This window comes from Eucyclogobius newberryi, unplaced genomic scaffold (genome assembly GCF_026437365.1).
Source record: "Eucyclogobius newberryi isolate DKJ021-1_F unplaced genomic scaffold, fEucNew1.0.hap1 SCAF_1, whole genome shotgun sequence".
Lineage (NCBI taxonomy): Eukaryota > Metazoa > Chordata > Actinopteri > Gobiiformes > Gobiidae > Eucyclogobius > Eucyclogobius newberryi.
The window spans coordinates 47,707,080-47,735,070 of record NW_027315723.1 but is presented as its reverse complement, the minus strand read 5'-3'; the positions used below and the strand labels follow the sequence as shown (position 1 = coordinate 47,735,070).

Here is a 27,991-nt window from a genome sequence, read left to right as displayed (position 1 = left end):
AATAAAGGAGAAATAGCACTTGTTTTTGACATTCAGAGAAGGATAAAATTCTCTTACCACTCGCCAGCTAGAAGATCTAAAACAAGACATTTTGCATAATAGGTGTCCTTTAAAGTGAACCATTCTCATCATCAGCTTAAGCTTAATGTGGGTAGGCTCAGTAATTACAGCGATAGTAACTACAAACCAGGTCAGACCATCTACATTTAGCAGTTAATTCTATTAAAGGATTTCATTCCTTTTTTAAATCAAGTCTCTTTAGAACAATGTAACATGAACTCATTCTAAAACCACCTTCCACGTTCTGTTCTGCATTATTCCCCCCTGTGTGATTTCTCTTATGTCTTTTCATATGAGCGCTTTTGGTGAACCGTCTATTACAGATAGAACAGCTGTAAGGTTTCCCTCCTGTGTGTTTTCCCATGTGTCTCGTGAGATTACCTGCAAAAGTAAATGTTTTCTTACAGATTGGGCAACTGAATATTTTTTCACCAGTGTGTGTTCTCATGTGACTATCACGGTTGGCCTTTAAGATAAATGCTTTCTTACAGATAGAACAACTGAAAGATTTTTCACCTGAGTGTACTCTCATATGATATCTGAGGCCAGAGGCACCAGCAAAATATCTTTTACAGATTGAACAGCTAAATTGTTTTTCATCTTCTGTTACATTCTGTCCTGCATTCTTCTCGTTTGTGTGACTTCTCATATGTCTTTTCATATGACAGTTTGTGGTAAACCGTATATTACAGATAGAGCAGCTGTAAGGTTTCTCACCTGTGTGTGTTTTCATATGTCTTGTACGATTACTTGCAAAGGTAAATGTTTTCTTACAGATTGTACAACTGTAACTTCTCTCTTCTTTGTGTGTTCTCATGTGTGAAGTGAGGCCAGAGCACTGACTGAAATGTTTCTTACAAATTGAACAACAAAATGTTTTTTCACCGGTGTGTGTTCTCATGTGACTATCGAGATTACTTTTTATGGTAAATGCTCTCTTACAGATAGAACAGTTGAAAGGTTTCTCGCCTGAGTGTATTCTCATATGATATTTGAGGCTAGAAGTAGAAGCAAAATGTTTCTTACAGATTGAACAGCTATATATTTTTTCACCTGTGTGAGTTCTCATATGTTGTGTAAGATTACCCACTACTGTAAATGTTTTCTTGCAGATAGAACAGCTGTAAGGCTTCTCCCCTGAATGTGTTCTCTTATGAAGTTTGAGACTGGAGGCATGAGAGAAATCTTTCATACAGATTGAACAACTATATAATTTTTCACCTGTGTGTGTTCTCATGTGCTTTGTAAGATTGCCTTTTACAGAGAATGCAAACATACAGATAGAACAACTGTAAGGTTTCTCACCTGTGTGCGTTCTCATGTGTTTTTTAAGACTACAGTTTACAGTGAATGCTTTCTTACAGATTGTGCAGCTGTAACGTCTCTCTCCTGAGTGTGTTTTCATGTGTGCATGGAAAACAGAGCAATAAGTGAAATCTTTCTTACATATTGGACAGCTGTAAGGTTTCTCACCTGTGTGCGTTCTCTTATGATATTTGAGGCTTGAGGGATTTGTATAATCTTTTTTACAGATTGAACAGCTGAATCCTCTTTCACCTGTGTGTGTTCTTGTGTGTTTTGTAAGATTACACTTTAAGGCAAACGCTTTCTTACAGATTAAACAGCTATAAGGTTTATCTCCTGTGTGAACTCTTATGTGATTTTTCAAATCCTGTTTAGACCAAAATCTCTTTTTACAAAGAGTGCACAAGTGTTTCTTCTTTTTAGCTTGTGAAACTGTTCCTCCATTGTTCACTGCTGCACTTGTCTCTGGTGCAGATTTGCATTTGGAGAGCAGAACAGGGTTTTGTGCAGCGGTGCTTCTGGCTCTGATCTGGATTTGGTTGTAGTGATCTCCATTAGCCTCTGCCTCCATCTGTGCAGCTGAACAGCTGAATGGAGCTCTCCAGTCGTCTTCATTGTCAGTGTCAGAAGAGTGCTCTGTGTCTCCCTCTGAGCTGATGTCCTCTCCTTGTGTTTCCACTGTGTGTTCAGTTTGTCTTTGTTGAAGCAGTGAGGACTCTTCTGTCTTCACACAGACACCACTGGAATCGGGAAGAGACCTGAAAAAAATTTGAAATAAAATGAATAAAAAAACATTTGGAATTATTTTGTCCACTGTCAGTGGAATGAAAAAAAATGCTAAAACAACAGTATTAGATTAGCAAGAGCTCTGAAGCACAACAGAAATCGATTGTTTTAGCGCTGTAGTTTATCTAAACTCACCACATCGCTGTTACCCCACATTTACTCCTCAGCTACAAAATAGTGGTTATAACGAAGATTTTCAAAAATGCATTTTTATTTTCTTCAAAAGTTTATTTATCTTTGGCAAAAGGACAAGACTCCGGTGAGGAGATGAGACCGGCAAAGAGATGAGACCGGCAAAGACATGATGACCAGTGGCGGCTGGTGATTTTTTTTTTTGGTGGGGCTATTTAAAAAAAAAATATTTCGTAGATGTGATTTCCTGCATTCTGGTGCATTTTAGGCATACTTCTCAACCTATTTGTCATCCAGGGGGGAGATAACGCTTAGTAAAGCGGGAGATTACCCCCCAGAGCGGGAGGTTTCAATTTCTCTCAGAATTAAGAGAAATTAACAAGTAAATATGAACAAAAATACCGGAAGTCGTGCAACAGGACTTGTAGGACGCATATCCGTCCCACTTTTTGCTCAACGGTATGTTTCTGTACTTAACAGACCGTGCAGAATTGAGCCAGTACTTCAATTGACCAGTCCGTAAGTCATCTGAGAAGCCACTATCTTTCACGTTGTTCACTCTCATTGTGTTTCATTAAATTCGACGTGAACGCTTTGCATTCTGGGGGGTAAAAAACATGCCCAGTAGCGTAATCAGAACAAACAAGGCGGCGCCCAGGTATAATCACAACAAACATGGCGGCGCCCATGTAAGCTCCGAAATTGGGAGATTTCGTCTGGTGATCGGGAGACAGGCTCCAAATCGGGAGACTCCCGACCAAATTGGGAGAGTTGGGAAGTATGTTTTAGGGTGGCCAGCCGGAGATCCCAAATCATTCACAATGATAAATTTGTGTTTCACACATCAACTCATATTTGTTGTTCACCATTTCATGTAGGCCAATAAATTAAAAACGAGACGTGAGCTGTTGATGCAGAGAAGTGCTGCTCAGTTTTAAAACAGCCCCTTGCCTATACCAATAAAATAACTCAAACCAGTCAATACCAATGGTCGAAAGACAATATTAATTTATCTGCCATGTAGAAATCAACACTTTCACAGGTAATGATAATGAACAAGTTATGTTTATTATGGTCCATGTTCCAGATAGAAAATGCAAACACATAACGATAAATCATACGACGGAACAACAGTTTTCTGTTACTACATCTACTACAACAATTTAGTTTTTTAAAGACATGTATACTACAGCTGTATGAGTATGAGAAGAAATATTATTTTAACTGGTATGAAACAGTAACAGCTCACAACTTAGAAACAACAAAGCAAACATAAGAGTTACATACAGTTGAGATCACTATTTTATTGGTGAATGTGTGTGAAGCGTGTGCGTGTGTGAGTGTGTGTGTGAGTGTGAGAGAGAGAGAGAAACAAAAGGGAGATAGAAAGAGAGTGTGAGAGTGAGTGAGTGAGTTGGAGAAATGGAGAACGCTCATTTGTACAGAAACTTTGCTCGTCTATCTTTCTGGGTGGCAAATCTCTCAATTACCCTTTTGTTGAAATCTGGAATGTCCTGTGTGAGTTTTTTCTCTATAGAGAGCATGGCCAGAGCGCTGAGGCGATCTTGTGCCATGGTGTTCCTAAGGAAAGTTTTTATCCTCTTTAAAGTAGAGAAGCACCTCTCTGATTCTGCTGTCGTCATTGGTGTGGTGATGAGGATCTTGAGAAGACTTACAGTTTCGGTGAATGTGCCTTGAAGGTTATTTTCCATTAGAACCTGAAAGAGAGCCAGTGCACCACTGCAACCCTTGAAGTCCTCATTTTCGTAGATCAGGGACAGTTCAGTTTTAAGTCTGGCTTTGTCCAACATGGGATAGGCTTCCACTGTGGTTCCTAGTGCGGAATCTGGGAACTTTCTGCTGTGTTGTGGAAACAAGTCTCCTTGCAACAAAGTGGCACTGATGAGATGCTTGGTGAAGGAAAACCTCTCCTTGGCATGGCTCATAATGGTATCACATACCTATGAAATGACATATCAGTTATATCATCTACACAAATAGAATAGAAATAGACACTAATAAAATATGGAAAAATAACTTCTGTTACTGCTTACCTCTATTGCCAGATGCTGTTGCATGTCTTCTCCCATTGCCTTCCGTTTCTTCGGGGGTGGTACAGGTCCCCTATACTCCTCATCCTCAACAAGAGAAGGAACGGAGTCCCTGATCCAAAACAAGTTTCACAAGTTTTATTGTCGTGGAATTTTATGGTTTGGGGCTCAATTGGCTCTATTTTAGCCTTGGCATATTTATACATATTCTACTGTGCTGTGCCATGTGGATTTATGTTATTATTGTTTAGGCAACATAAGCATGTTTTGCATATTGGTTGAAAAAATGCAGAGTAGGTCGCCAATTCAGCAAATCAACAAATAATTTCACATTCATTTCCCTCCATTTGTTAGTCATGTCATCTATTCATATCGACATGAATCAATCAACACCAATACAGCTTTAACTGTGATGTGTTTCCGTTTCATTTCGCAATTTTATTTACTGTACAATCCACATAAGATTTGTGAAATTTGATGGAAATCAAGTTTGACAGGTGGCTTTGTAAGTGTCTGTTAACATTTTATTTTATTTGCTAAAACCACACATAACTACTAATTTACCACAACAGTGTGTCATCCCAAACAAAAAATCTAATCAGCATAGCGGTCCGTTAAAACTAGTGTGCTCACATTAATCGGCTGTCACTCCGCTATTAACGGAAAATACCTTTCAAACTCGGTGATTAATGTATTCACAACTAATGTGTCCTTCATTCTACCAAATATAATGAAACGGCATGTAGTATTGCACCCGTGAGCCAAGCGGGAGCAGAGTTTTGTTCAGGTTATCCTTCAGCCTACTCTATGTAGCTTAAACAATAACTATATCAATACTAGAACTTCCTATAAATATCACAATTTCATCACCACAAAAATAATTATAGCCTACCTGATGGCCTGTATGCTGTGAGTGAACCTCTGGGTGATCCCTGCGATGAAGTCAGAGTCGATGTTCTTCTTCTGGAGTTGGTTAAACAGCAGGTCTACATGTGGCATGATTTTGTGAAACAACGCCAGGAAGAAACAGAAAACCTCATCTTCCAACATTCGCATACATCCCCCGGCCTCTCTCTTCGATATGGCATCAAAGTCTCCTCTGTCTCGAATCATTTGGAAGCACTTTACCAGTTCTTCTTTGTGCTCGTACACAGTGTTAACCGCACGGCTGTGGAAGTTCCACCGGGTTGTCGAGGCACCCGGAAGTCGGTGTGCCACCACTTCATCCAGCACTGCTGTCCGTTTGAACGACTTGGAAAAAAATGTCGAAAAACCCCCAATGTCTGAAAAAAACTGGCTGATCTTTGAGATGTTGGATGTTGCCTGCTGCATGATTAGATTCAGCTGATGCGCATAACAGTGAACATAGTAGGCATTCCCGTACACGTCTTGAACTTTACGCTGCACTCCACCTGTAGCACCCCTCATCACTGCGGCACCATCATAGGCCTGGGCAATTAGTTTTCCGTTTTGTCCAGCAGGAAGGATTGTGCTCAGCCTTTCCAATAATGCAGTGGCAATTGTATCCGCGGTCGCATTTTGAAGCTCGATGAACTCAAAAAAACGTTCTTTGACGTTATTGTGGCCATCCATGTACCGTAGCACAAGCACAAGTTGACAATGAGTGGAACAGTCGGTTGTCTCGTCTGCCTGAATGGAAATATAGTCCGCCTGTTTTACCTCTTCCATAATCCTGTCTCTGAGAACTGCCAACATGCAGTCTAAAAGCTCATTTTGCACGGTCTTCGAAGTGCCTCTAAAGACAGTGGCGTTCTCCAGGTGCACCCCCAACTCACGGTCAATCGAGGCCATGAGATCAATGAGACCTCGGAAAATTCCAGGGTTTTCTGATGTGTCACTTTCATCATGCCCACGCAACGCAAGTTCAAAGGCGCCACAGAATTTCACGGCATCAATGAACTTAGACAAAATATGCCGATTCCTATCCACCTCCTCGTTATGCTTTCTTATGCCAATGCGGTGTCCTTCGTCCAACTGTGTCGCTATGCTAATTCGACCTAGCATGGCTAGCTTCACAGAGTTATCCATATGCACTCTTGACCGCTCATGTTTTTTAGCACGTTCTGACCAATGCTTCAGGTCTGTCATTCCTGTCTGTGTCCACGAACTATCACACGCACTTGTTTTAAACAGCAGGCAAGGAAAACAAAAGATGGCATTGACATCCCCACAGCTAGTTAGCCATGGCTTTCGATCGAACCAATCTCGGGAAAAGGTTCTGGTGTATGTTTTCCCTCTTTCTCTCGTCTGTTGGGTTATGTTCACTTCTGGCTTGTCAGGTCCGAGTTGTTTTACGATGAGCTTTTCCTCAAAAGTTCTTCTTCCAAAGGGATGCAGATGTAAGGATTTGACTGAATTTGGGGCAAATTCATCCGACGTCGCCATTTTACACACTTCGCTGCTGGAATGAAAACACCTGTTAAGCAGCTGCAGTGGTGCATCTTGGTACTTTGGGGCGCTAATCTTCAGGGCTCCAAACCCATAAAATTCCTTGACGATGATTGGCGGATGTGTATTCTTTTTTGCCTAGCAGCAGGGGAGCCATTGGCTTAAATACAGCACAATGGGGCTGATCGAACAGGAGCCCCGGCAAGACAGCCTATTGGCTACTACACCAAACATGATAAACGTTCACGTTTTAAACGTGGAACTTGAAAGTGAATGTTAATATAATCCTGGAGAGTTCTAAACCCATAAAGCAAAATCATCAATAGCATCTAATTAACAGATTATTTTTTCAATATGAGAGATTATTTAAAAAATAAAATAAAAACAGGCAGTCAGGTCAGGGGGGGCGGCGCCCCAGCGCCCCCTATGGGCGAGCCGCCACTGGCTCTACTGTATTTTGAGGACCCTCATAAAAAACACATATCAGCTTATCCTCCTAACAAATACATTTGAGTGTTTGAAAGTGGTTGAGACTCACACTTGCAGCTGCTCTTCCTCCTGTTTGACACACTGTTCCTTTGGCTCCTCTTTAATCTGTAGAGTCTGTTGGATTTCCTGGTTCAGACCAGGGTCAGAAGAGTGCTGTGTGTCACCCTCGGTCTCCGAGCGGAAATGTGGCTCTGAGCTGAAGTCCTCTTCCTTGTGCTCAGTTTGTCTTTGTTGAAGCAGTGAGAACTCGTCCGCCTTCATACCGACAGCACTGGACTCAGACCTGAAAGTAAATCAAACATAACGTTGTGGGTTCGAGTCCGGCTCTCCACAGTTTGCTCTATGTCATACCCCAGACTCATTCCCATTTTACACTGCACTGTCTTGTTGAATAAAGCCTTGAGACAAGGGCTGCAACGATTACTCGAGTTAATAGAATAATTCGATTACAAAAACGCTTTGATTATTATTTTATTGCCTCGATGCTTCGTTTAATTTACATATTTTATTAAAAACACGTGAATCTGTGGCGCGCGGAGCGCACAAAACGACTTGTGGCGCTTTTGTTCCTCACGGAGCTAGCTCCTGAAGCAGCTGAAGCACAACAGAGAGAGCGGCCTCACCGCGCCACCGCGGACCCCCGCTCCACACTCGCGCTCCCCCGCGCTCCCAACTCTGCTTCCCAGTTTAAAACATGCCACACGCTCCTCTGCGGCGCCTTGAAACGGCCAATACATCTATAGGAACAGCAGGAGGATCGCGACCATGTTATAATAATCTGATGTGAAACAGAAAGTCCGCGATGACACGGAGCCAACGGCGTAAAGTGACAAAATGTAGAGCCACCGCTCCAAACACCAGCATCACTGGTCTCACACACAATGTTTTACAAACAAATGTCTTATTTTAAGTTATGTGACAGAAACACAAATGAATTCATACTGTAACTGTTACAAACAACAGTCTGGTGACAAGTTAATTAGTCCTCTATATATTCTTTATATATTCTTTATATACAAACAGAACACTTGGACTGGTGAAGTGAAATGTTGCTGTTTTGGGGACAAACTTATGTGAAATTAAGAATAAAATGTGTTTTTTTTCCAATTTGTTATTTGTTTATTACAATGAACTATAATGTTTATTTAAAAAAATATTTGATATGTTTTAAAATGGGTTACGGAATGTACAAAAAAATTAACCGATTACTCGAAGAACAAATCGATAGATTACTCGATTACAAAAAGAATCGAGAACTGCAGCCCTACTACGGACCAAAAAACAAAAAAAGAACGAGCCACAGCAGTCACAGCTTTTAGATTTGCTGAATTCACTGGAATTAACTCCAGAGGGAGGTTAAAATAAAAATAATTGGTTCAAATTACACGAAACAAAGCTATCAACTTGCAAATGTTTTATTTGAGTGTTGAGTGTCTCAAATTTGCAACATACCTTAACTCAGAATGCGACCAATATACACATAATTACACATTAATTATATAATTAAATCATTAATGAATTGTGCATTTAAGGATTTAATTTGTGGTACACAGAATCCTCCATAGTACAGCAGATGCATGTCTGAGTTGATATAAATGAGGGGTTAAGCATTGTCTCATTATTTGTAATTGAATGAACAATTCATTGCTTTTAGATGTGTTTGAAAGTGACAGACTCACACTTGCAGCTGTTCCTCCTCTTTTCTGACGCTCTGTTCCTCTGGCTCCTCTTTAATCTGTGGAGTCTCTGGGATTTCAGCTGCAGGAGGAAATGAAGACATAAAAGGTGAGAAATAGTTACACATATAAGTGCAGTGCAGGCTGATTAGTGCAGAGATTTACCCCAAGGTGAGCTTCTGACTATCTTATTTCTTATTTGTTGATCATCTGAACACATTCTGATTCAGTGTATTTAAGAAAGAACGAGCCCTGTGTTGTGTTAATGTACCTGCATAAGAAGCAGTAGGTCTACAGCCGTTTAAGACCACCAGACCTTTTCCTAACCTTAAAAGAATGTGTGCCAGATCTTTTTTGGAAACACAAAATCAATAGTTTCCAGACATTGTTTTTGTACTCTTTAACAAGTACCGGTTATGATTATTTAATATGAGCTTAATTTCAGAATCAGAATCAGAAATGGTTTATTGCCATTGCCAATGAACAAAATTCACAAACATAGGAACTTGCTTTGGTGATTCGGTGCAAAATTAAACTATGAGCATTAATAGAACACCATTAAAAATTATAAAAGGGCATGCATTTAAGAAAAACAATTAAATTTACTGTAGGATAAAAATAGGCTTACTATGAACACAACATTTACAGTTAGATATCACCAAATAAATTGATACATTATTGTGTTTTATACTTTGTGGAGTGACATAGTGAATATCTCGAGATAACTGTACCACCTTCTGATTTTAATCATAAATTACCATTTATAGAAATCCTAGAAAATGTGTTAAATCTCTGATCAGAAAGTAATGTATCGAGTTGGGTACGAGTTTGATGTTAAATGTTATTATTATTAAAGTATATGTTTGGCGGTTTTCTTTAAAGTGCAAGGGCCAACGCGCACTTTGAATAAATACAGAAAAAAATACAGACAATTGGCGAATAAAGTCGTCCAATTTGTATAAATATCCCAGAATGCTAGCTACATGCTACATGCTACACGCTACATGCTTCAGCGAGGCTCGCGCCTGCTGCATTTTAACATCAGCAGAACAATCATTTTACCTTTCTGTAATAACGGCATGTCAGCGACGTTTTCAGAATTCTGGTCCGGGCTCAGGTTTAAAGTTGAGTCCTAAGATGTTATTTATAGCCGTTTTCTCTTATTCTTGGTGTGATTTCAGCAGACAGCGTGCTTTCTTTTTCTATAGATCATTTCTAGTGCGCTGTAGGACAGAAGCGCAATGCTGCCACCTACAGGTCAGACAGACGCATTCCCAAGTTATTTGTATAATTTATATATTTGAACATTCATGTATATATTTTATTGTCATAACCTTTTATTGTATTGTATTATACAAGAATCAGAATCAGAAAGTGGTTTATTGTCAATGAACAGAATTCACAAACTAGGAACTTGCTTTGGCGTTAAGGTGCAACATACAACAATGAATTATAACAGTAGCAAAAAGGACATGCATAAAATGTAGAATTTATAAATAAAATAAAATAGACTTGGTCTGAATATATACACAATGTATCCATTAATTTGTCAGAATAGTGCAGAAAATGAGCAGTGCAATGAATGGCAGGAGTGTTCTTGAGTCCAACAGCAGAGGGAAACAGACTGTTCTTGTGGTGGGAGGTTCTGGTCCGGATGGACCATAGCCTCCTGCCTGAGGGGAGTGGCCTCCTGCCTGAGGGGAGTGGCCTCCTGCCTGAGGGGAGTGGCTCAGCAGAGTATACAATGCGCTGTAGTCTCCGTTTGGTCCTGGCTGTGGCTCCAGCGTACCACACGGTGATGGTGGAGGTGAGGATGGACTCAATGATGGTCATGTAGAACTGCACCATCATACACAATTAAGGCAGCCCAGCAGAGGAAGTACTTCCTGCGGCAGCTGCCACTTGAGGTCCTGGGTGATGGTGGTGCCGAGGAAGCGGAAGGAGTACCCGGTGGTGATGGGGGAGTCTGTCAGCTTCCTCATCACTCACTTATTTTCTGTTTTTTTTCTTCAATAAATCAAAGGAACACACATAAAATACTTTACATTTTTAAGGATCATTGGAGGGACGATTGAGGAACAGTTTGTCGAAACAGTTCATAGGGTGCCACAGGGCTGAGTTTTATGTCCCCTTCTATTTATCTTGTACATCAAAATAAATCTGATGCTAAAATGCATTTTTATGCTGTTTTATGGCAGTTATTTATTGATATGGATCATATCTTGCTCAGGCCATTGAAAGCCAGCAGAAAGTTTTTGTGGCGGTGCAGCATTCACTTTTTCAGTTAAAATGAGTCCTCAATGCTGACAAAACTAAGCTAAACTTTAAGAAGGTGCCTCAGTCTGTTCCAGTGTCCACTTTCGAAAGGAATGTCAAAGAAGTGGTTCATGAATACAAATGCTTTGTTGCCTTGATTGATGACTCCCTCACTTTTAAACTACACAGAAAAACATGTGAAGTAATTCTAACTTAAATTGGGGAAATTATGTTTTTCTTTTGAAGTGTTAGATATGAATGCTTCCTCTTCATGTCTTCAGATGGTGGACATGCTTCTCTCAGGTTCATTACCAACTGTAGAGCCATGACACAGCCCTTCTTTGGCAAGGACATTGGTACACATTTATTTAGAAGGAAACGCTTGGATTACTGCCTCTGCACATTTGTGCTTTGATCACACAGAGAAGTGTTGACACATATTCCTTCCGACCAAACAATCAGCTGTTGCTCTCTGGTCCTTTTGCCCGCACAGAGCTGGGGAAGAAAGCATTTGTTCACTCAGCTCATTTTGCTTGGAACATGTGAAAAAAAAAGAAAAAACAGATAACAAGAACAAAAACAGCAACAGATATTAGACAAATATATTACTATGTATTATTATATCATTATATACCACTACTCACTGTCATTGTATAAACTGAGTGTGTTTCAGTCTACATTTCCTACATTTACATACAAGAAATTATAGGGGGTGTTTGTATTTTCAGAATAGCAGTTGTGACAATGATGGATATAATTATATGGGAGTGTCTACAGAACCGTGGCGCGCGGCCGAAACTGCCATGTTATTTTGTGCCGCGGCTCCTGAAACTGCTGCACTATTTGACCGCGTTTTAGCGCCGTTTTAGACCGCGCCGGGTTAAGGTTAAGGTTAAGGTTAAGGGTTAAGGGTTAAGGGTTAAGGGTTAGGTTCAGGGTTAGGGTTAGGGTCAGGGTTAGGTTCAGGGTTAGGGTTAGGTTCAGGGTTAGGGTTAGGTTCAGGGTTAGGGTTAGGGTTAGGTTCAGGGTTAGGGTTAGGGCAGTGGCGGGCCGTGGGTCTGGGGCTTGGGCCTTCAGTGAGGTCATACACAGTCCCACCCGAATAAATCCACCTTATTACCAACATACTACCATCATTATGATACCATGGGTTAGGGTTAGGGTTAGGTTCAGGGTTAAGGTTAAGGGTTAAGGTTAGGGTTAGGGCAGTGGCGGGCCGTGGGTCTGGGGCTTGGGCTTTCAGTGAGGTCATACACAGTCCCACCCGAATAAATCCACCTTATTACCAACATACTACCATCATTATGATGCCATGGCTCTAGACGTTTAAACAGGCGTTGCTTTACCTTGTCCGCGCTCGTTCTTCACGCGTTCTGTGTGCCGTTCTCCGTGACCTGCCGTTGTCCGCTCGTTCTCTGCGCGTTTTCCGCCCGTTGTCCGCGCCGCGTGTGGTCCGTGCCGCAAATATCTAACATAAAGACCAGCCTCCAAATGCTGAACCTGGGGTAAAACTCTTATTCTGGGGAATAATTTAATAAATATTTGAGGGAAAATATATATATTTTTAAATCATATTCTGATTATGTTTAGGCTAGCAGAGAAGGCCTTGCTGATCCTGACGGCCCACCACTGGGTTAGGGTTAGGGTTAGCCATGAGGCTATAAGTGCCGAGGGAGGCAGTGCCGCGGTTCCTGAAACTGCTGGGCCATTTGACCGCGCCGCGGCTCTGCAGCCACGGCCTAATTATGTAGCAAAAGTGATATAAATGATAACTGTGATAATAGTACTAACAACAGCAACAATGATAATGATGACAATAACAACAACAATACATGTATGTGCTAATGACATGTTTGTGTGGCCGGGTGGTGGTTGTGTAGGAGTTGGCTCACAAATACATAAAGTTGGTAGATGATTGAAATGTGTGAGGATGGAGGAAAAAGAGAAAGGAATCAGAGTTGTAAAAGGTCAGAGAGCGTTGGGTGGGGGAGGTCGGTTTCTAATGAGTGATTATAGGGGGGAGATGTATATTCCATTGTAATGAAGTCAGTGAGAAGATTTTTCCAGTGGTTAATGTGTATTTTATTGTGGGTTTTCCAGTTCAAGAGGATAGTTTTCTTGGTGAAGGTTAGAGCTGTGAGGAGTGTTTTGAAGTTTAACGTTTTATCAGTAATTATTGTGAGGTCCCCTAGCAGGCAGAGAGAGGGATTATGGGATGTGGCAGCCCACTATACACTATAGTGGATAGTGACTGTGTGACCTCTTCCCAAAAGTGTTGGACTAGATTGTGTGGATATACAGTATGTGTCTATACTTTTCTGAGTGTAATGTGTACAAATCTCTGATGTGAAACCCATTTTAGTTAAACTGTTGCCCGTGTAATGTGTTCTGTGAAGTGTTTTTTCTATTGTATTAATTGTACGTTGACATTTTTGGACACAAGATAAAGATAAATATCAGGAGTAATTGATCATTTTCTCATTTTATTGTAGCATGTGGTCTGAAATGGCTTTGAAATTATTTAGTATATTTAGAGAGACATTTCTTTGGAGAGGAAATATTAAGTCTGATATTGTAGGCGAGAGTTCTAAATTTGTGAGTCAGATGTTTTTCCATAACTGATTATTTGATTTGTAGGTATTTTTAAAAAAATATATGTTTAATGTGAGCGACACCCTTTTCAGCCCATGTGGGGAAATGTTTTTTTAATTTATTTTTTTGCTTATGAAGTCAGGGTTGTTCCAAAGTGGGGTGAAGTGTGGAATTTGTTACTTGGTGAAATTTCCACCAGGCAGAGTAGAGGCTATAGTCAGAGCATTAAAGCATGCGTGTAATTTTATTGATTTGGTGATAAAGGGAATGTCAGCAATGTTTAGTTATTTGCATTATCCATCCATCCATCTTCTGCCGCTTTATCCGGGGCCGGGTCGCGGGGGCAGCAGTCTGAGCAGGGACTCCCAGACTTCCTTCTCCCCAGACACTTCCTCTAACTCCTCCGGGGGGATCCCGAGGCGTTCCCAGGCCAGCCGAGAGACATAGTCTCTCCAGCGTGTCCTGGGTCTTCCCCGGGGCCTCTTCCCGGTGGGACATGCCTGAAACACCTCCCGAGGGAGGCGCCCAGGAGGCATCCGGAACAGATGCCCGAGCCACCTCAGCTGGCTCCTCTCGACGTGGAGGAGCAGCGGCTCTACTCCGAGCTCCCCCCGTGTGGCCGAGCTCCTCACCTTATCTCTAAGGGAGCGCCCAGCCACCCGGCGGAGGAAACTCATTTCGACCGCTTGTATCCGCGATCTTGTTCTTTCGGTCACTACCCAAAGCTCATGACCATAGGTGAGGGTAGGAACGTAGACCGACCGGTAAATAGAGAGCTTTGCCTTTCGGCTCAGCTCCCTCTTTACCACAACGGTCCGATGCAGCGACTGCATCACTGCAGCCGCTGCACCGATCCGCCTGTCGATCTCACGCTCCATCCTTCCCTCACTCGTGAACAAGACCCCGAGATACTTGAACTCCTCCACTTGGGGCAAGGACACCCCACCCACCTGGAGAGGGCAAGCCACCTTTTTCCGGTCGAGAACCATGGCCTCGGATTTGGAGGTGCTGATTCTCATCCCAGCCGCTTCACACTCGGCTGCAAACCGTCCCAGTGCATGTTGCAGGTCCGGGTTTGATGGAGCCATCAGGACAACATCGTCTGCAAACAGCAGAGATGAGATCCTGTGGTCCCCAAACCGGACCCCCTCCGACCCCTGACTGCGCCTAGAAATTCTGTCCATAAAAATTATGAACAGAACCGGTGACACAGGGCAGCCCTGGCGGAGTCCAACATGCACTGGGAACAGGTCTGACTTACTGCCGGCAATGCGAACACAGCTCCTGCTCCGGTCATACAGGGACCGGACAGCCCTGAGCAAAGGGCCCCGGACCCCGTACTCCCGGAGCACCCCCCAAAGGACACCCCGAGGGACACGGTCAAAAGCCTTCTCCAGATCCACAAAGCACATGTGGACTGGTTGGGCAAACTCCCATGAACCCTCGAGCACCCGATGGAGGGTATAGAGCTGGTCCAGTGTTCCACGACCGGGACGAAAACCACTCTGCTCCTCCTGAATCCGAGGTTCGACTATCGGTCGGATTCTCCTCTCCAGTACCTTGGAATAGACCTTACCCGGGAGGCTGAGGAGTGTGATCCCTCTGTAGTTGGAACACACCCTCCGGTCCCCCTTCTTGAACAGAGGGACCACCACCCCGGTCTGCCAGTCCAGAGGCACGGTCCCCGAACGCCACGCGATGTTGCAGAGACGTGTCAACCAAGACAGTCCTACAACATCCAGATACTTTAGGTACTCAGGGCGGATCTCATCCACCCCCGGAGCCCTGCCACCGAGGAGTTTGCGGACAACCTCAGTGACTTCAGCTTGGGTGATGGATGAGCCAGCCTCCGAGTCCCCGGTCTCTACTTCCTCTTCAGAAGACGTGACTGAGGGATTAAGGAGATCCTCAAAGTATTCCTTCCACCGTCCGACGACATCCCCAGTCGAGGTCAGCAGGCCTCCACCCGCACCGTAAACGGTGTTTGTGAGACACTGCTTCCCCTTCCTGAGGCGCCGGACGGTTTGCCAGAATTTCTTTGGTGCCGACCGATAGTCCTCCTCCATGGCCTCCCCGAACTCCTCCCAGGCCCGGGTTTTTGCCTCTGCGACAGCACGAGCCGCGGCTCGCTTGGCCTGCCGATACCCGTCGATGACCTCCGGAGACCTACAAGCCAGAGTGGCCTGATAGGCCTCCTTCTTTAGTCTGACGGCATCCCTTACTTCCGGTGTCCACCACCGGGTTCGGGGGTTGCCGCCACGACAGGCACCGGAGACCTTGCGACCACAGCTCCGAGCAGCCGCATCAACAATGGAGGCGGAGAACATGGTCCACTCGGACTCAATGTCCCCAGCCTCCCCCGGGACATGGGAGAAGCTCTCCCGGAGGTGCGAGTTGAATACCCTACTGACAGAGGGCTCCACTAGACGTTCCCAACAGACCCTCACAATGCGCTTGGGTCTGCCAAGTCTGTCCGGCTTCCTCCTCCGCCAGCGGATCCAACTCACCACCAGGTGGTGATCGGTTGACAACTCTGCCCCTCTCTTCACCCGAGTGTCCAAGACACGCGGCCGGAGGTCTGATGACACGACAACTAAGTCGATCATTGACCTCCGGCCTAGGGTGTCCTGGTGCCACGTGCACTGATGGACACCCTTGTGCTTGAACATGGTGTTCGTTATGGACAATCCGTGGCTAGCACAGAAGTCCAATAACTGAACACCGCTCGGGTTCAGATCGGGGAAGCCGTTCTTCCCGATCACCCCTCTCCAGGTGTCACTGTCATTGCCCACGTGGGCGTTGAAGTCCCCCAGTAGAACAACGGAGTCCCCGGTCGGTGCACTGTCCAGTACCCCTCCCAAGGACTCCAAGAAGACCGGGTACTCTGCACTGCTGTTCGGCCCGTAGGCCGCCACAACAGTGAGAGACCTGTCCCCCACCCGAAGGCGGAGGGACGCGACCCTCTCGTTCACCGGGGTAAACTCCAACACGTGGCGGCTGAGCTGAGGGGCTATCAGCAAGCCCACACCAGCCCGCCGCCTCTCCCCGCGGGCAACACCAGAGAAGTGGAGCGTCCAGCCCCTCTCGAGGAGATGGGTTCCAGAGCCCAAACTGTGCGTGGAGGTGAGGCCGACTATATCTAGTCGGTATCGCTCAACCTCCCGCACAAGCTCAGGCTCTTTCCCCCCCAGCGAGGTGACATTCCATGTCCCCAGAGTTAGTCTCTGTGTCCGGAGATCTGGTCGCCGAGGCCCCTGCCGTCGACTGCCGCCCAGATCTCTCTGCACCGGCCCCCTATGGATCCTCCTGCGGGTGGTGGGCCCACGGGAGGGCGGCCCCACGTCGCTCTTTCGGGCTGTGCCCGGCCGGGCCCCGTGGGGTAAGACCCGGCCACCAGGCGCTCGCCATGGAGCACCCATCCCAGGCCTGGCTCCAGGATGGGGCCCCGGTGACGCCGATCCGGGCGACGTGAACTGCCTTGATTGTGTCGTCGTCATAAGAGGCTTCTGAACCGATCTTTGTCTGACCCGTCACCTAGGACCTGTTTGCCTTGGGAGACCCTACCAGGGGCATGAAGCCCCCGACAACATAGCTCCCGGGATCATTCGGGCACTCAAACCCCTCCACCACGTTAAGGTGTCGGCTCAAGGAGGATTTGAGGATTTGCATTATAATTGTTCCATTTCTAGCCATAAACCATAATATCTGATTGGTGGGGTGAGTCCATTTGTAAATGTATTGTGGTTGGTTAGCCAATGAGTAATATTGAACATGTGGTGCTTATAGTCCTCCTTGAACTTTGTTTTTTGTAGTGCACAGAGTTTAATCCTTGATGTTTTATTTTTCCAAAACAAGTGAGTGATACTTGAATCTAGTGATTTAAACCAGGCGAGTGTGGGGTGGGTTAGGATCATTGAGAAATCATTAGTTTATTTTAGGTATTTATTGCTGCTATGCTGCCAATTATGGAGAGAGGAAGGTTGAGCCATCAAAGTAAGTCTTCTCCTATTGTCTTTCGCAGTGGTTTGGTCCAATTCATTGCATAATCTGACATTTTTGAAAAAGACTGCATTGTTTTGATTATTTCTTGAATATACTTGTATAAACAGTAGTGTATCGTCTGCATAAAGTGAGATTTTATGGGCTTCTGGTGTTTCAATACCTCTGATTGATGGGTTCGGGTGGATAGCTGCTGCTAGAGATTCAATACAAATTGTGACTAGAGAGGAAGAGAGTGGACATCCTTGCCTCTTCCCCCGTGTACAGTGAAGCTTTATGTTAGTCAATAGGTTAGGATTGTGGCACATGGGGATGTGTATAGGATCTTGATCCAGTTAATAAATTTTTGGTGGTGAATAGAAAGCTTTATCTGCATCTGACGAGTGTCTTTTTGTTGTACTGATGAGTAATGCATTAAATGATATAATCTGAGGGTGTTGTTGGATGCGTGTCTTCCTTTTATGAAGCCGGTCTGATCAGAATGAATGATACGTGGTACAATTTTTAAATTCTATGATTTACTGATCATTTTTATGTCAACATTTGTAAGTGAGATGGGGTAGTAATTAGATGCGTGTGGTCTTTGTTGGGTTTAGGGATGAGCGATATTAGGGCTGTGGGTTCATGTGGGAGAATAAGGTTGACCAAAAATGTTTATAGGGAAGCCATCCGGTCCTGGTGCTTTATTATTATTTTTTCCTGTTCTTCAATTTATTGGATCAATGTGTGAATTAAAAAATGATTTCTTAGAATTTGATCATGGTTTGTCATAGATTTTCTAATTCATTGTTGGTTTGTTTGGCTTATGGCCAAAGTTTTGCACATGACAGCACAGATCTGAGATGCAAGAACGAGAAAACAAAAAGGTATAAAGATCAAATTAAAAGCTTTGGTATGTTGAAAGAATATGTTGACGTAGAGAAACGGGACTACAGATTATTTACCATAACCAAGAATGTATCTGTTGTAACTTTTAAAAACAGCCAAATTACTCCACTACAGTCACAGTATGGAAGAACATTTATTCTGGAAGAAAAGACATTTAACCAGCATAACCAGTTTAACCACAGAATGTCATTTCAATTTTAAAGATCCCATATTATGCTATTTTCCCCTGCTTATTACTTTAAGGGGCATATTTGATAATAATAAGTGTTATGCAACACCCATAACATAAAACATCACTCATATCTGGACTCACAAACCCAGAAAAAGCGTTCCGTCTTCCCCGCCCAACCTGTGACAAAATCTCAGTGAGAGCGTGCGTACCCCGCCCACCCCGTGATGTAGCATGGAGATGGTGGGGGTGTCGATTTTGAATGTTATGGGCCCTTTAAACAACAGGCTCCTTAGAATGCTTTCATCACATGACCACAGTACAAAACCACCAATCATATTTTGTTCAGTCTATTTCCCCTCTGTGTGATTTCTCGTATGTCTTTTCAGATAAGAGCTCGAGGTAAACCGTGCATTACAGACTACACAGCTGTAAGGTTTCTCTCCTGTGTGTGTTCGCTTATGATATTTGAGACCAGAGGAATGAGTGAATTCTTTATTGCAGAGTGAACAGCTGTAAGGTTTTTCCCCTGTGTGTGTTCTCTCATGATTTTTTAGGCTAGAGGAATGAGTGAAATCTTTGTTACAGATTGAGCAGTTGAATCGTTTTACACCGGTGTGTGTTCTTATGTGTTCTGCAAGATTACTCTTTACGGTAAATGTTTTCTTACAGATTGAACAACTATAAGGTTTGTCACCCGTGTGGATTCTCTTATGTACTGCAAGATGACCGTTTTGGGTAAATGTTTTTTCACAGATTGAACAGCTGTAAGGCTTCTCGCCTGTGTGACTTCTCATATGACTTTTCAAATTAGAGCTTGTGGTATACCGCATTCCACAGATTGAACAGCTATACGTCTTTTCTTGTGTGTGACTTCTTGTATGACTTTTTAGATGAGAGCTTGTGGTAAACTGTGCTTTACAGATTGAACAACTGAAAGGTCTCTCTCCTGTGTGTGTTTTCTCGTGATATTTGAGGCCTGAAGAATTAGTAAAATGTCTCTTACAGACTACACAGCTGTAAGGTTTCTCACCCGTGTGTGTTCTCTGATGATTTTTGAGGCTGGAGGGATGAGTAAAACCTTTTTTACAAATTAAACAACTGTAAGGTTTCTCACCAGTATGTGTTCTTTCATGATACTTGAGGCTGGATGAATAAGTAAAACCTTTTTTACAGATTGAACAACTGTAAGGTTTCTCACCAGTGTGTGTTCTCTCATGATACTTGAGGCCAGAGGATTTAGTAAATTCCCTTTTACAGATTGAACAACTAAATGTTTTTGAACCAGTGTGTATTTTCGTGGATTTTGCAATGTAGTTCTTAATGGTAAATGTTTTCTTACAGCTCGAAAAGCTGTAAGGTTTCTCACAGATATGTGTTCTCTCATGATATTTGAGGATATAGGAATTTGCAATTTTTTTCTTACAGATTGAGCAGCTAAATAGTGTGTGTTTTCTCATGTGCACAGAGAGACTACTCTTTTGGGTAAATGCGTTGTTACAGATCGAACAGGTGTAAGGTTTCTCTCCTGTGTGTGTTCTCTTATGATATTTGAGACCAGAGGAATGAGTGAATTCCTTATTGCAAACTGAACAGCTGTAAGGTTTCTCCCCTGTGTGTGTCCTCTTATGATTTTTTAGGCTAGAGGAATGAGTGAAATCTTTGTTACAGATTGAGCAGTTGAATCGTTTTACACCGGTGTGTGTTCTTATGTGTTCTGCAAGATTACTACTTACAGTAAATGTTTTCGTACAGATTGAACAACTATAAGGTTTGTCACCTGTGTGGATTCTCTTATGTACCGCAACATGACTCTTTTGGGTAAATGTTTTTTCACAGATTGAACAGCTGTAAGGTTTCTCACCTGTGTGACTTCTCATATGACTTTTCAAATTAGAGCTTTTGGTAAACCGTGCTCCACAGATTGAACAGATATACGTCTTTTCTCTAGTGTGACTTCTTATATGACTTTTCAGATGAGCGCTTGTGGTAAACTGTGCTTTACAGATGGAACAACTGAAAGATTTATCTCCTGTGTGTGTTTTCATATGATATTTGAGGCCTGAAGAATTTGTGAAATCTTTCTTACAGACTACACAGCTGTAAGGTTTCTCACCAGTGTGTGTTCTCTCATGATACATGAGGCCAGAGGAATTGGTAAATTCTCTTTTACAGATTGAACAACTAAATGTTTTTACACCAGTGTGTATTTTCATGTATTTTGCAATGTAGTTCTTAAAAGGTAATGTTTTCTTACAGCTTGAAAAGCTGTAAGGTTTCTCACAGATATGTGTTCTCTCATGATATTTGAAGATGAAGAAATTTGCAAATTTTTTCTTACAGATTGAACAGCTAAATAGTGTGTGTTTTCTCATGTGCACAGAGAGACTACTCTTTTGGGTAAATGCACTGTTACAGATTGAACAGATGTAAGGTTTGTCTCCTGTGTGTATCCTCATATGTACTGCTAGGTAACTTTTTATGGCAAATGCTCTATTACAGATTAAACAGCTGTAAGGTTTGTCACCTGTGTGTGTTCTCATGTGTAATGCAAGATTACTCATTCGAGTAAATCCTCTCTTACAAATTGAGCAGATGAATTGTTTCTCCCCAGTGTGAACTGTAATGTGTCTTTGTAAACCCTGTTTAGACCCAAATATTTTTTTACAAATAGTGCACTGGGGTTTGCCCCTTTCAGCTCCTACAGCTAATTCGGACAAGCCTTCATTGTTCACAGAGTCACTGGTATCTGGTGCAGACTTGTATTTGGAGGATAAACCTGAGTTTTGTGAGGCCGAACAACTGAATGGAGCTCTCCAGTCTTCATAATAGTCAGTGTCAGAAGAATGCTCGGTTTCTCCATCAGTCTCCGAGTGGAAATGTGGCTCCGGCCTGATATCCTCTCCCTGCGTTTCCTCTTTGTGCTCAGTTTGTCTTTGTTGAAGCAGTGAGGACTCTTCTGTCTTCACACAGGCACTACTGAAAGGGACAGACCTGAAAACAAATTGAAAGTGAATGAAAATGTATCAAAAACAAAGTTTGGAATGATTTTGTCCTCTGTGGAGAAGTCAGTCTGTGTCTGCATGAAGTCTCATTCCTGTGGTGGTCCTGGTGAAACAGGAATTTCCACACCATTTCAAAACCTGAAGTTTTGCATAGAATGCAAAAGAATACTTTGCAAGTATTTTGAAAGTTACATTCCTTCAAATTAGGAGTGTTTATCAGGGTCATAAGTATTTATCAAATACAATACCAAAGGAATATTTAAATAGTTAGAATTTTATGTAATTATTTGGCCAAAGAGAACATGTAGTGCAGCTATATAAAAATGATTGTGCCCAGTTCTAGGCGATATGGATAAAAATGTCCATATTTTGTATTCGGCTGCTTATACATTTTTATGCTGTTCGGGAGTAAACGCATCTTGTACATGGTCTATTTTCCCAATTCCATGTGTAATTACACATGCGGCACCACATTGAACTGCAATTATAAAAGAAAGCTCTGAGGATTCCGTCTGCTCTACAAATTGTAATGCAAATAAAATGTGAGGCACTGCTCAAGCGCATCAGCACCAAACATTTGACCTTGGGGTATACGAGGTCAGTGCCATGGCATAGTACAAATTACAGTGAAAAAGCAATGCCTCCCACAATGGACTAGACCTCAAACACGTGAATGTAGAAAACTAACTATATAGCCCATCGACGAAAATGTTCAAAGTGTTGCTTGAACTCCTTGTCCAGGACAAGGCATTAGACACAGCAGGTTCAGCTTGAAATAATAGCCCGGCTGCTTTAGGGTCGTCCACAAACTGTCAAATGTGGCTTTTTATTGAAACAACAATAATGCAAGTTTTACCGCTAATTTGAGCGACATCACAGTAACAGTGACTCCTTTGTAAAGAAATGGACTTGACTAAAGCAGCCTAAAGCCGCGTTCAGACTGCGGCATTTATATTCAAAGTCTAAGGACGCGCGTCCTGCATTTTTGCAGCATATTTTGAGAGTCGGATACAGAAAAGTTGGACAAAACCGAACTTTTTTGCGGCCGACAAGGCGCAGCAACCAATTACAGTGACGTACCTACCCATTTCACTTTCCGGAAGAAGGACCAAAACAAACCTGGATCTGGTAAAAAATCATTCAGATGCAGCTCTTGGAGCAAATGAGGATATTCACTAAACTCTGCTCATCTCTGAAGTATCTGGTGGAAGCAGACAAACAGCTGAGCCAATCGCCTTGTTTTTGTACTGTGTAAAGCAAATACACCAAAGCCACTCTCTCAACCTGGTTTGCCATGGACCAAAAGGAAACACTCCTCCTCCACTGCACATGTGCGAAGTGTCTGGCCTTCAAATTAACAGGTCTCCAAGTTGGGCGTCTGGCGTGAACTTTCTTCGCTAATTAAGTGTAATTTAAATTAAAGGCGGTATGGACGATTTTTCGGCGATTTGAGAACGCAGGCGGAAGTGCGCATGCGCAGTCCCCCGTGCGGATTGATACAACACACACGTGCGTTTGTTTATTAGCGCAACGGAGCGCATCACATCCCTCGTCTCCCGTAGATTTCTGTCCACTTCTGCGTCAGCTCGAACTGTCTTTCTCCGTCTTCATTTTGCCCCGTACACTGAGGGAACTATATTATGATAGATCCATGCGCTTAGGCACGCGGAAACGTGGGGACGAGCCTGACGCGGCTGCAGGTGAGCGGTAGGTGCGTTTTATGATTGATACGTGGCAGGACAAATGATTTATCCACAACACGAGGAAATATGATACAAAATTTGCTGAAAAAAATCGTCCATTCCACCTTTAAGTAATTGCACATTTAATTAATTAATTGTGCTTTTTAATGAATGAATGACATACGGTATATAACTATTAATTGATTGTGCCATTAAGCATTTAATTTTGGCACACAAAATCCTCCATAATTGGGTATCTTTTATGCAATATTACAGTGTGGGTGTGTACATTTCTGAGGTTACCTTGGTAACAACAACAGAGAGAAAGAGCTGGAACAAAGGACTAGTGCAGACACCAGGCCAAACTTCTATCCCTGGTTTGGAGCAGTGATCGAGAGCCTCGTCTTATTGGAAGGCCAGACCCAGAGCGGCGAGACCGGTGAGAGCGTTCCTTTTTTGTTTGCTGACGGCACGCTCGTAATTTTTTTGGGTTTTTGCCGGATTTAAAAATTTTCTTTTTTTTGTTGCTACTAACAAAGCTATTTTTTTTCTTCTTTTGGGCCTACTTCCGAACTCTGGGCTAGAGTTTATAGACACTAGTAGAACCTGCGCAAAGGATACAGACTGGGAAACCTTAAAGGGGCACTATACACACTTTTTGGGACAAATTTATTATTTGTGTCCAAATATAATTTGTTGTTGTTTAAAGCTGTGCCCATTCTTAATTTGAAGTTTTAAATGCATACAACATCTGCAATGGTATTTAAGTTATCAAAACCCAATATATATATATATATTTTTTTGATTGGTAATTTCCCATTGGGAGCTTTACAAACATAACCCTACACAACCGATACTGGTCATCAAAAAAATCCATGCCATAATCTCTATTGGAAAGTGGTTGAGACTCACACTTGCAGCTCCTGTTTGATGCTCTGTTCCTCAGGCTCCTCCTTAATCTGTGGCGTTACAGAGACAGACCTGGAAAGAAAGACACAATAGTCACAATAACAAAATAATAATAATTCAAGTTTAAAACTGCCACATAAAATTAGCTCTTGATTTGTAACAATAATTTATGGGTCAAATGCTGAGGACAAATTTTCCAACGGGGATAATACAGTACCTTAACTTAAAAGAAATGACCATCATATTTTTAAAATGTAATCATAATACACATGTGGAGATGGGTCCCTGGGCGCTACACTGCAGCAACCACTGCTCCTGAGGAGATGCCCCAATGGCATTGAAGGATGGGTCAAAAGCAGAGGACAAATTTCCCCAAGGGGACAATAAAGTGAACCTTAACCTAACCATAGACGTTTGTTGAAGTTAGGTGTGTTTGAAAGTGGTTGAGACTCACACTTGCTGCTGCTCTTCATCCGGTTTGACGCTCTGTTCTTCTGGTTCTTCTTTAATCTGCAGAGTCTGGACACCTGCAGGAGACAATGGGGCAATAAAGCTGGGCTCTACTTTACACACGCGCCGTAACCGCTAATTAGACGTCTCTTCTTTGTTGATGATGTTGTATAGGCACAAATCCAAATCAGAATTTGAATCATTGAAAGTAAAAGTGCTTAGAAATTGATTGAAGTGCTTGCTTTACAGGCACTTGTATGACGTGGTGCTGCAGAGCAGGGATGGGACAATAAACAATATTATTTATCATGGTAAAGAAGGTAGACAATGATCCTTCCTGGTACAATGTGTATCATTGTGATCCTCGCCAACAACGGTAATGGCAATTTTACCACAAGATTGCTCAGAAAAAGGCCACTTAATCATGAGGTTTTTGTCTGGATTGTCATTTTCACTTATAACAAAGTACATTTCTGCAAGTTGTTTAAACATGGAACTTATTATTCCTAATACTGAAACAATGTGAATATCCGTTGTGTTTAATTCTGCCATATATTTATTGCAGCTCATGTTTTAAAAACATTACACATTTAGAAAAGGATTTACTGGTGGCGTCCGGTTATGATCAGACGAGAGTCCCTATCGGGAGGAGGAGAAAACATAACTTTACAACAGGTGGCCCTTAAGTTGCGTGTAATGCAACGCGACTTGGAGTCATTGAGCGCTGTGGTCATAGCGGGGAACAACGGAGCCCGGCTTGACAGAATGGAAGCCAATATAATGGAGCTGAAGGCAGAAGGAGGAGGCGGAGCATCGCTGAGGTCGAGAACTTGTTTCCGGGACTGGAATCACAATCGCTGTCAAGAAGAGACAACTGATGAATGGCTTTTGGTCCTCGGTGTCTCGTTATATGCAATGTGAGAGACTGGATTTGTGGGGAAATGTAGACGGAAGGTGGTCTGGGGAGGTAGTACATCCAATTTTTTGAGGATGGGAACCAGGAGCAGGCGGAAAGATTATAATTTTACCATAAGTACCATATATGATGGGATGGGCGATATTGACAAAAATATATCCCTCAATATTTTTTGGACTATTCCAATAAGGATATTCAGAATGTTTAAAAATGAATTTAGGTTTGATTATCAGACAAATGGGAAGGGTCTGTAAAATTATACTTCAAATTTGCATATTTCTAAAACAACATACGGTACACAAAATGATCTAGATTTCAATATGTTGTCCATCTTTAGTTTCACATCAGTCACGTGGCAGTTTGTGAAAAAAGTTGAAAAGAAGTTTAAAGAAAATGGGAAGTAGTGGTGAGTCTTACAACAGAATATGTCATCCAGACAGAACATTCTAAATTACAAAATGCAGAGGCAATTTACACATAACTCCCACAATTCTGACATTTAAACATGCATTTGACAAATGATTTATTTTAATTAATCCAATCATATCTTGTTTACAATATGGTTGCTAGGTAATGGTTGTGGATTTACTTTCATGTCATCAGCTGCTTATCACCAACCAGAAAGTATTATAAGCTCAATGCCAACCTTTTACATTTACATTTTATTCATTATTCATCAGCCTTGTTATATATCATAATTAAATAATAATATCAATAATAAAACAATAAATACAAGATCAATGGATACATTTCACCAAATCAAAAATAAAACTAGGCAAGATTTTGTAAAATCTTTTGCATAATACCGTGAAAGTGAAATGAGCAGTCCAACCAGTCACATCATAATTATGCACTTTAACTAAATAGATTTAGTGCAAAGGTTTGAAACATTTCTACAAACTTGCTGAAGCAGCTTAAGGCGAGTGTTCGAAGGCATGTTTAATGTCACCCACTCTTCAATAAATACAACAAAAGCGCACTTTGAATAAATAATATGGCGAAGACGATAAGACAAAGATACAGATAAAAAAATATATATATATATATATCATATTTTTTTTAATGCATGCGCTAGCTGCAGGCTACATGCTACCAAATGCTAGCAGCACTAGCTCTGTTTTAACATGAACAAAACAATCTCTTTACCTTTCAGCGACATTACCATGACAACCACGTCCGTCAGGCTCCTTTTCTTGTTGAGACGATATGAAGTGATGGATAAAATGTGCAAAGCAAAATGTGCAAAGCTTCAATATCACGGATGTATTCATGGATGTTGTACACGCGCTTCCGGGTCGGGGATCGTCTCATATTTCCTTAAAGGGAAATGAAATACATCTTTTATCATAACAAAAAAGTACCAGAAGCTAGACAAAATTCTTAAACACATTTACTCTTATTTTTTTAAGATGAGTGACTGAGGATAGATACGTTTTTAATTCATTTTTAAAGCACACAATATTTGTTTTTTGTTTTTTCCTCTTGCTTTTATGAATATGACATTTATCCATTATGTTTATAATGTTTAAAGGTCTCATTTGGTATATTTTTAGTAGCTATGAGAATATCTTGTTTTGTAAAATGTAAGATTACACATTTTTTGACCCAACCAATTTTTGACATCTTGCCAGAAACTCTTTACCACTGGACAAGAATAAAACAGATGTTTTATAGTTTCTCCTGCTGACAAAAGTCACATGGCTCAACTACAAAGACAAATCTTCCCCTGCCAATGTCGGTGGGTAATAGTTGTTGAGTATTTTTAAATTGCATTTAACTTTTGGCAAAATTGGCCATTTTATAAATTTCCAACATTTTTCAAATAAACCCGAGTTGTTTATATTTTTTTTTCTCACAACCATGGTAGAATATACCTTTAAATAATTAGTTTAAGTATTTATTATCGCATTTTCTCTCTGTAATTATGAAATCTTCAACTTTTAGATTGGGCAGTTTGATTTGAACATTGGAAAATAAAATTATACTTTTTTATCAACTATATCAGAGCGGTTGAAATTGCCTGGATTGTCTCATATTACTTTTTGTGTTGTGTTGTGTTACTTTTAATGTCGGTTGGAAGCCAACTGAAAAGATGCTTTTACCGCCCTCTGCTGGATTTAGTGTGCAAAGGAGATCAACGGAAACCGTAATACCAAAAGGGGATTGTAGTGTAACACTACAAAGACGATCTTAAATTTATAATTTCCCTAATTAATC

At 42.0% G+C, this 27,991-nt stretch overlaps 2 protein-coding genes across 5 annotated transcripts; both read right to left on the bottom strand.

The window, feature by feature from the left end:
- Positions 1 to 114: 114 nt before the first annotated feature.
- LOC140361753 (uncharacterized) lies at positions 115 to 27,014 on the bottom strand. 4 transcript variants are annotated; one of them, XM_072447588.1, is made up of 4 exons: positions 26,921 to 27,014; positions 24,863 to 24,935; positions 24,412 to 24,480; positions 115 to 2,123 (listed from the first exon to the last, which is right to left on the bottom strand). In XM_072447588.1, exons 1-4 carry the CDS (start codon positions 26,937 to 26,939, stop codon positions 233 to 235), a joined length of 2,052 nt encoding a protein of 683 aa, XP_072303689.1. In that variant the 5' UTR covers positions 26,940 to 27,014; the 3' UTR covers positions 115 to 232. The 4 variants fall into 4 exon arrangements, with proteins under 4 accessions (XP_072303689.1, XP_072303706.1, XP_072303698.1 ...); XM_072447605.1 differs by lacking the exons at positions 24,412 to 24,480; positions 24,863 to 24,935; positions 26,921 to 27,014 and adding exons at positions 7,282 to 7,298; positions 8,941 to 8,990; positions 9,971 to 10,070; XM_072447597.1 differs by lacking the exons at positions 24,412 to 24,480; positions 24,863 to 24,935; positions 26,921 to 27,014 and adding exons at positions 8,912 to 8,990; positions 9,971 to 10,070.
- Positions 18,830 to 21,658, bottom strand: LOC140361745 (uncharacterized). Its single transcript, XM_072447567.1, has 2 exons — positions 19,978 to 21,658; positions 18,830 to 19,893 (listed from the first exon to the last, which is right to left on the bottom strand). The coding sequence occupies exons 1-2, from the start codon at positions 21,374 to 21,376 to the stop codon at positions 19,163 to 19,165; spliced, it is 2,130 nt and encodes a 709-aa protein (XP_072303668.1). The 5' UTR covers positions 21,377 to 21,658; the 3' UTR covers positions 18,830 to 19,162.
- Positions 27,015 to 27,991: the final 977 nt, after the last annotated feature.